The 14,794-nt window shown below is 34.0% G+C and overlaps 1 protein-coding gene across 1 annotated transcript; it reads right to left on the bottom strand.

Moving 5' to 3' along the window:
- Positions 1 to 2,167: 2,167 nt before the first annotated feature.
- Positions 2,168 to 14,729, bottom strand: LOC144843514 (uncharacterized). Its single transcript, XM_078700301.1, has 27 exons — positions 14,594 to 14,729; positions 14,204 to 14,342; positions 13,808 to 13,942; positions 13,224 to 13,479; positions 12,766 to 12,898; positions 12,389 to 12,523; positions 12,084 to 12,187; positions 11,868 to 11,992; positions 11,338 to 11,450; positions 11,003 to 11,128; positions 10,415 to 10,514; positions 10,035 to 10,135; positions 9,494 to 9,664; positions 9,048 to 9,200; positions 7,875 to 8,016; positions 7,565 to 7,696; positions 7,059 to 7,314; positions 6,748 to 6,880; positions 6,474 to 6,608; positions 5,740 to 5,843; positions 5,353 to 5,477; positions 5,049 to 5,161; positions 4,727 to 4,867; positions 3,951 to 4,050; positions 3,469 to 3,569; positions 2,820 to 2,990; positions 2,168 to 2,493 (listed from the first exon to the last, which is right to left on the bottom strand). Exons 2-27 carry the CDS (start codon positions 14,331 to 14,333, stop codon positions 2,326 to 2,328), a joined length of 3,603 nt encoding a protein of 1,200 aa, XP_078556427.1. The 5' UTR covers positions 14,334 to 14,342; positions 14,594 to 14,729; the 3' UTR covers positions 2,168 to 2,325.
- Between the last annotated feature and the right edge of the window lie 65 nt (positions 14,730 to 14,794).

Here is a 14,794-nt window from a genome sequence, read left to right as displayed (position 1 = left end):
TTTCGACCCTTTTATTTTTTGACATAACTAGTTACTATAAGGTGATGATAACACAATATATGCGCATATATGGCAATATTATCGCATAATTATTGAATTTTAAAAGTAGATATTTTAGCCATTTTTCGAAAAAATCCCTGTACTATAGTACAGGGATTTTTTCGAAAAATGCCCAATTTTCGAACCTTTTATTTTTTGACATAACTAGTTACTATGGCTCTATAAGGTGATGATAACACAATATATGCGCATATATGGCAATATTATCGCATAATTATTGAATTTTAAAAAGTGGATGTTTTGGCCATTTTCGAAAAAATCCCTGTACTATAGTAAAGGGAAATTTTCAAAAAATGCCCAATTTTCGACCCTTTTATTTTTTGCCATAACTAGTTACTATGGCTCTATAAGGTGATGATAACACAATATATGCGCATATATGGCAATATTATCGCATAATTATTGAATTTAAAAAAATGGATATTTTGGCCATTTTTCGAAAAAATCCCTGTACTATAGTACAGGGAAATTTTCAAAAAATGCCCAATTTTCGAACCTTTTATTTTTTGACATAACTAGTTACTATGGCTCTATAAGGTGATGACAACACAATATATGCGCATATATGGCAATATTATCGCATAATTATTGAATTTTAAAAAGTAGATATTTTAGCCATTTTTTGAAAAAAATCCCTGTACTATAGTACAGGGAATTTTTCGAAAAATGCCCAATTTTCGAACCTTTTATTTTTTGACATAACTAGTTACTATGGCTCTATAAGGTGATGATAACACAATATATGCGCATATATGGCAATATTATCGCATAATTTTTGAATTTTAAAAAGTGGATATTTTGGCCATTTTTCGAAAAAATCCCTGTACTATAGTACAGGGAAATTTTCAAAAAATGCCCAAATTTCGACCCTTTCATATTTTGACATAACTAGTTACTATGGCTCTATAAGATAATGATAACACAATATATGCGCATATATGGCAATATTATCGCATAATTATTGAATTTTAAAAAGTGGATGTTTTGGCCATTTTCGAAAAAATCCCTGTACTATAGTACAGGGAAATTTTCAAAAAATGCCCAATTTTCGACCCTTTTATTTTTTGCCATAACTAGTTACTATGGCTCTATAAGGTGATGATAACACAATATATGCGCATATATGGCAATATTATCGCATAATTATTGAATTTAAAAAATGGATATTTTGGCCATTTTTCGAAAAAATCCCTGTACTAAGTACAGGGAAATTTTCGAAAAATGCCCAATTTTCGACCCTTTTATTTTTTGCCATAACTAGTTACTATGGCTCTATAAGGTGATGATAACACAATATATGCGCATATATGGCAATATTATCGCATAATTATTGAATTTTAGAAAGTGGATATTTTGGCCACTTTTCGAAAAAAATCCCTGTACTATAGTACAGGGAAATTTTCGAAAATTGCCCAATTTTCGAACCTTTTATTTTTTGACATAACTAGTTACTATGGCTCTATAAGGTGATGACAACACAATATATGCGCATATATGGCAATATTATCGCATAATTATTGAATTTTAAAAAGTAGATATTTTAGCCATTTTTTGAAAAAAATCCCTGTACTATAGTACAGGGAATTTTTCGAAAAATGCCCAATTTTCGAACCTTTTATTTTTTGACATAACTAGTTACTATGGCTCTATAAGGTGATGATAACACAATATATGCGCATATATGGCAATATTATCGCATAATTTTTGAATTTTAAAAAGTGGATGTTTTGGCCATTTTTCGAAAAAATCCCTGTACTATAGTACAGGGAAATTTTCAAAAAATGCCCAAATTTCGACCCTTTCATATTTTGACATAACTAGTTACTATGGCTCTATAAGGTGATAACACAATATATGCGCATATATGGCAATATTATCGCATAATTATTGAATTTAAAAAAATGGATATTTTGGCCATTTTTCGCCCTTTTATTTTTTGAAATAATTGGTTACTTTATCATAATTGACACGCACATAATGTATTCTGCGCATACTACTTTAAAATAATATTTAAACACTCAATATTTGGCCATTTTTCGAAAAGAATTTGCACAATTTCGACATAAAATAAATGCTTTAGAGAAACAAAAGGCGACGATGGAACATATCAAGAAAAAAATTAATAAAGCATTATATTTCTTTAGCATAATAGGTCTAGGCCTAAATCAATTATTCGTTTGTAGAATTAAACAATTATTATATGTTAATATTGAAATACTTATTATTATTATTATTACAGATTATTTAGGCCTACGTTTGATGCCCTTAAACCGCTGAATCGTCCGTTTTTTCGTTCAAATAGCGGAGGTCTTTAATAGTAGTTGTAAGCTCGGTAAAATACTTGGAATCAAAAGGACGATAGCCAGCCCGTATGCGATCTTCATCCTTCGCCGGTCCCCAATCATAAGCAGGTCTCGAAGCCATCAGGATACGCTGACAAAATCAAAATAAAAGAATATTAGAGATAGATTTACAGTAAGAACATGAATTAAGGTGCAATATTATTTTTTTTTTCGATCTTAGTAGTGTCCTGCTTGAGGATTTGAACCAAATACCCTGTGTATTTTACACCTTGGTTCTTACTTGGAAAGCGTACCGCAAGTGATTTGACCAATGATGACGTGATGTATCACCGTCGCTTGTGATTGGTTAACTCACTTACTCACGCCGACGTCATTGCGTTGCTTCCAAGTGGAAACAATATATTTACTTGTGTAAGATGTAGGCCTATTATATGTAAATCGTCAAAATAAACTTACCTCACACAAACTGTTTCCCTTTTGCTTTGAAGCAATGATTAGACCAACAATGGGTATGAGAGCGACCGACACCAACGCTAAAAACCAACCTAAAACCTCGGCCCATAGAGGGAATGTATAGTCACCATAAACGGCTGGCGCGTAGAACACAAAACTCATTATCAGAATAACCTGGAAAGGAAAGGGAAAAAAAATAAAGAATTGCATTGTTGTAATTCACTAGTTCCGCCGAATTTACATATCAGGTTAGTTTTTATACTAGGACGTACACTGCATTCTGCTGCATTACGGTATCAAATAAATTAGTCGTTAGGAAGCTTCGAATTGCGACTATCTAGGGCTCACGACCTACGCATGTGTCATCTCCTCTAATTAGTTTTTACGTTCAAAGTCGTCGAAAAAACATTTCCTATTATCTGAATGTATCAACATTATTGTAGTAATGTTGATAGTATTAATATAAGTATGATATATGTGTTATCAATCTAAATAACATTAAAGAGGATACAAAGACAGAATATTACGAAGAAAAAAAATGTAGGCCTAGAAGGTAAAATTATGACATTGAAAGATAAAAAAAAATATTTGTGTAGGTGATAATACTGACTAAAACTAGAATACTCAAAATAATCGGGGGGAAATAGATTACCATTGTAAACGTTGGTGTAATGAACTTCCAACAAATCCGTAAGAACAATGATGGTTTGTATCCAACCATACAAGCAACATCCTTTGAAAAATTGTTTATACCTACAAAAACGATGTCAAAACGGTGATATCAATCAAAACAATAGTTTCTCCTTTTGTTCATACAAAATAATACAATATAAAACAACAAAACAACAAACAAAATAAAACTAATAGAAACAATTAATTAATTATCAACAGTATTCAAGAGAAAATACACAAATAAACTTATTTAGTCTCGAAAGAAATCATGTCAAATATTGCAGTTGTTAGGTTTTCACTGCAATATTTTATGATTTTATTCAAAAAATTATATGATATTATTGTTCAATGTAGGCAGAGACAAGTACATCAATAAACAAAGTGTATGATGATACGAGTTAAAAGTATGTATACTGCAGTAACTGCAGTAGAATAATGAATACGTCATCAGTAAACTCTTACCATAAACATAACCGATAACATAACATTCGAAGACACCAAGAAACATCGGTGTAACACCGGCTGAGTACCAGTCAAACAGGGTCATTAGGTACACTCCACCCTATATAATGTATCAACACAAAAATGATTTTACTTCATTTATTTAACTGCATACAGACATATACAAAAATACATAACAAATGGAAGTGAAAACAAATGGATAACAGGTGGCCTGTTCCTAAATGGAAACTTCAGACATATAGCAATCGTGCATTTTCCTGTGCAGCACCCATTTTGTGGAATAAACTGCCAATCGACATAAAGACATCTGAAAACATCAACACTTTCAAAACACGACTAAAAACCCATTTTTACACAGAGGCATTTCCTGCTTAACTTTGTCAAGCGCCTTTGAACATTATTATGGATACTGGCGCTATATAAATCTGATTGATTGATTGATTGCCTACATAATTATCTACACATGTGTCTCAACTATCATGTTGTTCATTAATATCTTCTTTTATTCATTTTACTTATTTCCAATTGTGATATAAGTGGTGTTGTGTATCACTATCATACTGCAATCACATTAAACTATAATCAGCCTACGACTGGATAACATTGGATAAAATAAAGTTACACTAGTAAAAAGCTATGTCTACACTATCAAACTAGTTTGACGAAAAAAAGTGTGATGTGCACAAATATGGTAGCGATATGCCCAAATATGGTAGTGATATCACCATATGAGTTTGATAGTGTAGACATGGCTTAATATAGACTTTTATATTTACATCAGTGACAAATGGTATTCCTAGAATGAACCCCGTTAAACAAGAAAAAAAGGTGAATTTGTTTTTGTGTTTGATGAAACCTGGATAGTGATAATCCACTTCGTCAACTATCGCCGTGATAAAGGTCTCAAACGTCACAAACTGAAAAGTAAAAGTAAAAAATATAAGAATAAGAAAACGTCAATTACCTAAGTGTATTGATTATAATTGTTGCTGCCGTATTGGTGAAATTCTGGTAAACTTGTTGGTTGCAGACAGTGTCTTTTTTATTAGATTAATTAGGTGAAAGTTGGTGTCAGTTTGAGTTAATACAATGACTTACCTGGCTATCAAGACCGAGAATAAACAGCATAAAGAAAAATAGAAAAGCCCAAACTTGTGGAAACGGCATTAAAGCAAAAGCTTCCGGATAAACGATAAATGCTAGACCAGGTCCTTAAAAACAATATCGGTAATTACTTTACTACACATATTTCGTCCACAAACAAGTGGAAATAATGGTGCTTGTCTCATACAGAGATAACGCATAAACGGAAAAACAAATAAACAATTCTATCCCAGTATTAATAGTATTGTAAAATGAAATTGGCTCCTTTACAGTAGCTGTATGTGAAAACATGACTTACCAGACGACACAACTTCGCCGACCTCCATTCCCGCGTCCTGTGCCATAAAACCAAGAACGGAAAATATTACAAACCCCGAGAAAAGACTAGTGAAGCACCCGCAGGCTACAATGCATACACCAGTCCTGAAAAAGACAACATGCAATTATACTGTACTTGTACCAAGTTGGTTTCCACTTAGACTCAACGCAATGACGTACGCACAACTCATTGTGCACAAGTGACAACTCGGATATTGCATCGCGTCGTGATTGGTCAAATTAGTTGCGTTGTGGTTGCGTTTTTTTGTTGCGTCTAAACAGGAAAGGGGATGTCGTACCGATTTATTCATTATAACTGTTACGCTTAATTCGATCAAAATTAACATTGAAAATAAAAGGTACTAACTTCATAAAATCTTTGTTAAAGTCGTTGTAGCTCGCTAGTGTTAGCATTCCACCCCATGCCGCAGCAAAAGAATAGAACACTTGATTAGCAGCGGCGCGCCATACCTGAAAAATAGTATATTGTGAGCAGAAAATTGTGTAAATGTTGTAGCTAAGTAGTATAGTTAGCTGGTGTATTGAATACTTACCGTTAAATCAAGAAGTTTTGTGCATTTTGTAGCTAACTAGTATAGTTAGCTGGTGTATTGACTACTTACCGTTAAATCAAGAAGTTTTGTGCATTTTGTAGCTAAGTAGTATAGTTAGCTGCTGTATTGACTACTTAACGTTAAATCAAGAAGTTGTGTGCATTTTGTAGCTAAGTAGTATAGCTAGCTGCTGTATTGACTACTTACCGTTAAATCAATAAGTTTTGTGCATTTTGTAGCTAAGTAGTATAGTTAGCTGGTGTATTGACTACCTACCGTTAAATCAAGAAGTTTTGTGCATTTTGTAGCTAAGTAGTATAGTTAGCTGGTGTATTGACTACTCACCGTTAAATCAAGAAGTTTTGTATATTTTATAGCTAACTAGTATAGTTAGCTGCTGCATTGACTACTTACCGTTAAATCAAGAAGTTTTGTGCATTTTGTAGCTAAGTAGTATAGTTAGCTGGTCTATTGTCTACTTACCGTTAAACCAAGAAGTTTTGTGCATTTTGTAGCTAAGTAGTATAGTTAGCTGGTGTATACTTACCGTTAAATCAAGAAGTTTAGAAAAGTTTGGTTTGATAAAGTACATGATTCCATCGATAGCACCAGGAAGGGTGACACCGCGCACAAATAGAATGGTAAGCAAGACAAACGGAAACGTGGCAGTAAAATAAACAACCTTTAGAAATAAAAACACAATGCTTATTCAAATTATAACATGTGAATCTCGCGATGTTGTCAATTCTGGAATATCGATTCTTTAATGTAAGCTATACATTTTAAGATAAATATCATTCGCCTCCTCGACGTATACTTACTTTTCCAGATGAATTAACACCACGTATAATGCAAAGATAAACAAGAACCCACGCAATAGCCAGGCACAGCAGCAGTTCTAAATTTACGCTACCAATTTGGTGGAGTCCGTCGCTTATTCTCAAAACCTTGTTTCTGCAAACAAAAATGACAATGTTGCTAACAAACACAAGTTTTACTGACCGAGAAAGATCATCAAATCAAAGTATACAACTAAGATAAAATACCAGTTTATTTAGTTTTGTTTGTTTCCGGAGTCCTAAAATCTAAATTTGAATTTACTAAAAATAAAAATAATTTTTCAAAGGCATACTCGAAAAATTCTTCACTTGGACTGATAACTTTTGGCGCCAATGTCGAACCTATTGTAGTTAAATGTGACGTCACATTGGAGATGTTTTGGCTGCTTCCAGATCGTCTGCAGAGGTTCGTATTCCACTCATTTTCACATCCAATCCAGGGAAGGGTTTTTGACATTGACCAGTACATGTAGTAGATTGTCCAGGTTATTATAAGAATATAGTAGATGGAACAAAAAAAGCAAATAAGGGTTACTGCATAACCTATTCCTGCAAAAGAATGTAAGAGTTTAAAATAATACCGTATACACTCATCATGACGTTTATAAATTACGGTATATATTGCATATTAAAGTTTGATCGTCTTATACGAACTTCACGACTGTGTATTTGTGGATAACGCCACGTTTCTTCATTCACTAAATACACATACAAGAACCTCTATTAAGCCCCATTGAATCTCTTGGCCCTTCCTGCAGATTATACTTGATAAACGCTGCGTTTTCAGAATAAAATTTACCTTTAAAAAGCGGGCTTATCTTCCAGGCAGATATAATTCCAAGACTTGTGAATTGTCCGAGAGAAAGTTCCATCTGGACCAATGGGAAGCCAGTAAAGATCACCACGGTGATGTAGGGTATCAGGAAAGCTCCTAAATATACATACAATCATGCGTTATGATTGGTCACAAAATAATAAACGGTACAACATTGACAAAAGGAAATTTAGAAATAAACATCATAAATATGCAATGAAACAACAGAAAAACAATAACTTTAACTACTTTTTTTTCCGATTATAATATTTTTGAAGAAAATAATACCACTCACCTCCTCCATTGATGTAACAGAGGTAAGGAAATCTCCACACATTTCCTAGGCCAATGAAAAAACCAAGAGCTGATAAGAAAAAGTCAAACCTCCCCGTCCAGGATTGCCGTTCAGCATCTTTTGCCATGTTTTCTAGATTGGCCTAAAAATAATTTGGTTTGATGTGATAACAAATATAACAAAATCACGTCATACGGTAAAATGATCGGTATTCAATCACCTGGTAACGTCATGGAATCGGTTTTTTCCATGACGTCACTATCAATTTATTTCTTCGTGATTGTTAACCATTAGGCATTTTTAAAACCCTTAACATTATCCTAAACGTTCTTTTTATATTGCACATTTGCCGCATAGTACAAATACGTGATAAAGCATAATCCTATTTAAATAATACGAAGGAAACTCACCGTAAGCTAAACGTATGTTGTTATTTTAAAAATCATTGAGTGAATGAATAACTGATAATGAACCGACGACTCAGATTGTTTGGCTACCCCGTAGCCCCATTGGTTACTTATGTCACATGGACTTTAATGTTGTGACGTCAAAGTAAAACGTAAACGTCAAATAGTTGACGTAAATGTCAAGTAATAAACGCGTTTTCAAATGAAAAGAAACAACGTATATTATGAGTATGGTACGTTGTAAAATGTATTTAAATTTACCAGGGCGTGTTTCTAAATATTATCTAGTGTTCTCTTCATTAATAGTCACTAGCAAGAGACGTTGTTTTCAGCCAAACTATATTGCCTTGTTTTCAGGAACTATGTTTTTGCGCTCGTCCCTCTCCCTCTTCTAATGACACACCCTCTCCAATAATACGCCGAAAGAAACCAAAGATATATAATGAGAAATAAGTTGTCATTGCATATACTAATTTTGAACATACCCGCAGATATTTATTCGTTACAGCACATTCGATCTATGGCGTAAAACATTTGAATGAGCCGTATCCATTTATTTTACTGAACTTATGCACATAATAATGAAATAAAGCTTATATAGGCCTATAGATTGAGTTATAGCATATGCCTATCTATGGAAATGATACAAATTCTAAAGTATACTACATATATTTTATATTTTACTATACTATACAACAACTGTCGTGTTCCCAATAATAATAGGCCTATATTAATATTAATAATTGATACATAATCATTAAAGTTTTGTATCCTCGAATACAGCTATATATTCCTTTCTATGGACTATTGAAACGTCTTGTATAAATAGTGAATCTAGGGGTGAATAACCAGCAAATACACGGTCGCCATCTTTCGCTGGACCCCAGTCGTCTGCAGGTCTGGACGCCATGATAATACGCTGAAAAATAAAAGAAAGAAACCCATACTTAATTAACTATATTGTTTTAGCTCGAGAGTGACTTCGATACCATAATATTATATTTGCTTCACCCGGGAAGAGTGACACTTCCCGGAGTAAGAGCAGTTTGATGGAGTAAGAGCAGTTTTCTGTTTGGGCTCATGCCTATTACTTGCTCCTGGCAAGATGAATTGTAAAATGTACTTTATGAACTTTTGCCGAATAAATATTATTATTATTATTATTATTATTATTCACTAATTTATGATTGATGAAATAAATAGATATCATACCTCCCAGACATTAACCCCTCTCTGTTCAGATGTAACGTACACGCAGAATGCTAGAATGACAAATACGGGTGCAATGCCTGTAAACCATCCAAACACTTCAGACCATAGTGGAAACTTATAGTCGCCATAAACGGCAGGCGAGTAGAATACAAAACTCAGAACTAATATCAACTGGAAAGAATGAATTTGAATAATATAGAATGGATTATTATTAGGCCGTTAACTTTTAACTGTATGTACCTAAGTTTAAACTATCGAATAGCTCGAAAAACAAACCCATTTTTGTAATATCAAAGTTTGAAACTTTTTTTAGTTCATGACGTCACATTTCAACATTATTTTATCAACGAAATGAATGAAATTATGTATCCTAAAATATGTGGAGACTGACATCAATGTATTTTTTTTATGTCACACATTTTTTTTTTCATTCTTTTCCTCATTCCAATTAAAACGGAAGAAAATCATTACATTTGCGTTTTTTTTGTAATCTAAAATAATAGGCCTACTAAATAATTTTTTAAAAATAATCGATAAATACCAAAGTTATATTAGGAGTTATGAATTTCCAGCAGAACTGTAGTGGTCTCCATGGCATGTAACCAACCATAGACTCAATATCTTTTACAAAACGATCGATACCTAAAAACATACAAAATAAGGAAGCGCGGTTAATGCCGGTTTTCCACTTATACGCATGCGTATTCCATGTTTCCATCTTTCCAATCCCTTCCTGTGACGAATTTTTCGCTTCAGCGAAGTTTCTACCTTTTCGCTTGTGATTGGTCAACTCACAAGAACGTAAGCGTGACACAAGTAATTTGACCAATCACAAGGCAATGGAATATTCAAACTCTCGCTTTCGTGGCGCTTACGTCATTGCGCTGCGTCCTAGGAAACCGAGATCAAGTGATTACTTACCGTAAACCCAGCAGATTACATAAGATTCAAAAACACCGATAAATAGTGGAGTGACGCCGGACGAATACCAATCAAGTAGAGTCATTAGATATACGCCGCCCTGGTGAAAAAAGGAGATGAATGTATACATGTTTTGGAAAGACTGAGGCAATTATTACAAAGTCACAGGCCTACTCACTAAATTGTGATTACGACTAGGACGCAACGCAAGTAATTTGTTGACCAATCACAAGCGATGAATTATTCTAACTTTTGCTTCCCATTGGTCAACTCGCTTGTGCCGTACTTGCGTTGCGTCCTAGTGCTTGGCTCCCACTTGGAAGCAACGACGTAGGCACAACCAAGTGAGTTGACCAATCACAAGCGACAGTTTGGGTAGTCCATCGCGCCGTGATTGGTCAAATAACTTGTTATGTGGTTACATCATCCTTGCGTTAGGTCCAAGTGAGTACAAGCATAATTAGCGACTAGTGGTGTTAATTCATTAACTATATTCCAAAACATCAACAATATTCGGTACACTCTCTTCATTTGTACTCATTGGTCACATTCCTATTATTTAAAAAATTAATAATAAATAAACATTACCTCCATAACAAATGGAATTCCTAGAAGAAATGCAAGTATGCAATATATAAATGTGATTTTGTGTTTGTATTTCGTCAAGCCAGCCTCATCAACGACTGCTGTGACTATGGACTCGATTCCTACAAACTAAGAACAGATATAATTTTAATTTCTAAACATTAAAATGGTTTTATTTATGAATTTTTACGTCGACCAATCACAGCTCTTGCAGCCATTGAGATATTTTAATTGGTTATAACTTTTAAATACTATCGCCCACAGACAGAGATGTATCGTATTAAATGTTATTTTTAAGTGACGAAGTTAAATTGAAATGTAATACTGTTTTATCTTACCTGCGTGTCGAGACCCAAAATAAAAAGCATAAAGAAAAATAGAAATGACCAGAGTTGAGGAAGTGGCATCATTGCGACAGCCTCAGGGTAAGCAATGAACGCTAGTCCAGGTCCTAGACAAAATAAGATAAATATTTTATTATCAACCAAACTAAGTAGGCCTAATGACGCTATTTTTACCATTTGAAAAATATTGTATCATAAGCCTATAGGTAAATTATGTAATACCAGGGAAGAGTGAAATATATTTCACCATTCCCTGGTACAATACAGTACCGCAAATACCGGTATGTATCACTGTGTGTTATTTTATAAAGGCGTAACATGTGATAGGTATGTGACATTGTATAACAGAACTTTACCATGGTACTGGACAAATCGGCTAGTAAGCACGTCTGTGGAAATAACGTTTCCCAGGTCTAATGTTTACGTTACTGTTATTTTAGAATCGGTGGTCAAGTATCAAGATGAAATTCATTTCGAGAATGCGTTAATTAAATTGCATCTTGTCTTGTAAAATGGTGACTTACCAGATTCTACCACGTCACCTACTTCCATGCCGGCATCGTGAGCCATAAACCCAAGAATAGAAAAAATTGCAAAACCTGCAAAAAAACTTGTAGTACAACCAGTAACAGCAACCTTGATACCACTCCTTTAAAACAAAATAAATACCAATTATAAGTATAGTAGGCATAATAATTATATTCTTGAAGAAAATAGAATGATTATACCAAACAGTATACCTTAGTACGTCTGTATTAAAATCGTTGTAACTTGCTAATGTTAGCATTCCACCCCAGGCAACACCGTAAGAATAGAAAACTTGATTTGCAGCGGCGCGCCATACCTGTCATCATGTAGATAGAAAAACAATATTATAAGCAGATTAAGGGTATGAAAGATAAATGAAACGAACTATAAGGTACATGAAGAATATAAAGACGGGAGGAAGATAGCTTAGAATGATAAATGACATTTTGATGTTTTTTGTTGTCAGAAGCATTTTAGTGTTCGAATACAATGATTGTATATACATTACTGTTCTTACCGATAAGTTGAGAAGTTTTTCAAAATCAGGTTTGATGAAATAAAAAATTCCATCTAGCGCTCCAGGAAGTGTAACTCCACGGACGAACAGGGCAAATAACACAACAAATGGAAACGTAGCAGTAAAGTATACAACCTTTAAAAGAAAGTAAAAACAGAATGTTAACAGACAGACAACTCCACTCCCAAAGACTTAATATTAAGTCTTTGTTTATGTAGAGCATCATGTGTATATGTTTGTCTTGTGAATAGGATTGCCACCTTTAGGAAGGATAGTGAATGAATTCGCTTGTGGTTATCCTTGGCAATTTGCCTAAAATGAGAATTTAAAAAAAAACAATAAACTAGATGACGTGTTTAAAGTGTTATTTCATTTACTTTTCCTGATGAATGAATACCCCTTGATATACAGATGTAGACAACAGCCCAAGAGATGAAGTAACATAACAGCAGCCCAGGACGAACACTACCCATCTCGTGAAGACCGTCACTTGCGCCTAATACCTTACGTCTGAAATGTTGATTTTCAAATGTAGCTTAATTGAACACTTATTTTGCATTAAGTATGTATTTGTATACTTGTGTTACAGTGGAACACTCCAAGAAATGGAGACAAGCAATGTAGAACCCTATACGGTACTTAAAATTGGTTCCCATTTGCAACGTAACCACACAGCAAGCAATTTGACCAATCACAACGCGATGGATCATTGCATTGTCAGTTGTGATTGGTCAACTGACTTGCATGATACTTTATGTCTATGACATCAACTCTAAATAGTAAATTTTATTTTTATGTTAAATACGTATATATAAAATAAAATAAATATATATACGTGAAGTATTCTTCGCTTGGTCTGAACACTTTTGGCGCTAATGTCGTAATTGACGTCATAGCTGTCTGGTTGGTGACATTGGCATGCGACACTTCCCCAAATGATACACACAGTTCTGTATTCCATTCATTATCACACCCGATCCACGGAAGCTCCTTTGACAACGACGCATACATGTAGTAGACGGTCCAAGCAACGACAAGATTGTAGTAAAGAGAAGACAGAAAACAGGGGAACACAATCGCATATCCAACTCCTATGGTTAAAAAGAAATATACTTTGTTTTATAGTGATAAGAATCTAGCAAATTTTCAAGAAAAGATTGTTAGTTAAAAAATACTGAACCAGTTTGCAGAAGTCTACACTAGTAAAGTTATGTTTGCGGTACACTATCTGTTTCTAAAATGAAATAAAATAGTCGATGGTCGACAATTATTACAAAGTGCGACGCAACAGTCGTTACAACAAAAGTACAAACATTAAATTTACTCTTCCCTGTCTGTTACAACAGCCTTCTGGAGAATGGAGGAGAATCCTGTCCTTATTTGTAACAATAACCAAAAAAAAATAATAATTTAGCATACCTTTGAATAAGGGGCTAATTTTCTTCCATGCAGTTATAGGTCCTAAACTGGCAAATTGTCCAAAAGCAAATTCCAGTTGAAGTAAAGGCAAACCACAAAACAGCAACATGGTAAGGTAGGGAATTAGAAAGGCGCCTGTTAAAATAAAATACAATTATGTATATATAATTGTCAATCAGTTTAGGCCCATCGTGCATTGCATACGATAACTTGAGCAAACTCCGAATTTAGTAAAAAAAAGTTTTCAAAAAGTTTGCTAAAGTGTAGACTATAGTTTGATACACATCGGCAAACTGCCTGCAGGAATTTTGCAGAAGTTTGCGGTCTGGGAATCAATTGCCGTGTGACAATTTTTTGGTAGTAGGCCTACAAAAAGAAATAAATTAACATACATACCACCTCCATTGATGTAGCAAAGGTACGGAAAGCGCCAAACATTTCCTAGCCCAATGGTATATCCGACGGCAGAAAGAAAGAAGTCAAGCCTGCCTTTCCAAGACTGACGTTCGCCGCTGGGTTGAGTCATAGTTGTTTACTTAAAAAAACAAAAATTAAAACGGGATAAACAGTTTTACTAATTAATTCACATTTCTGAAATAAAAGAAATTGAATTGAATACTACAAACTACCAGACCTACATGGCTTCCCTCCGGTCAGCCCATGGTTGTTGGATCGTTTGTCCGATTGAAATGCAGTTCAACAACTAACTATAAAAAGGCGATAGTTATAATAGCATCGGCTAAGTTAGTATTTCTATTAAAGTCTTTCTATTAAATGTACACTTACCTAAAGAAGATGCCGTTTAATGCTGAAGTAGATGGTATATCAAGCACCTTGTTGTTGATGGTACTACAACCGACTACACAGAAGCAACAATGCAGGTACGTTAAACGAATAGTATGTAAATAAGCTTGAAAACCAGACACTCAAGTGGGGAACGAGGTTAATTATTGCTTAAAAGAACATACAATAAACAAAACAAAATTA

Source organism: Antedon bifida, chromosome 5 (assembly GCF_963402885.1).
Source record: "Antedon bifida chromosome 5, ecAntBifi1.1, whole genome shotgun sequence".
Taxonomy (NCBI): Eukaryota; Metazoa; Echinodermata; class Crinoidea; order Comatulida; family Antedonidae; genus Antedon; species Antedon bifida.
Note: the sequence above shows the minus strand (reverse complement) of the source record. Positions and strands in the feature narration are given on the sequence as shown.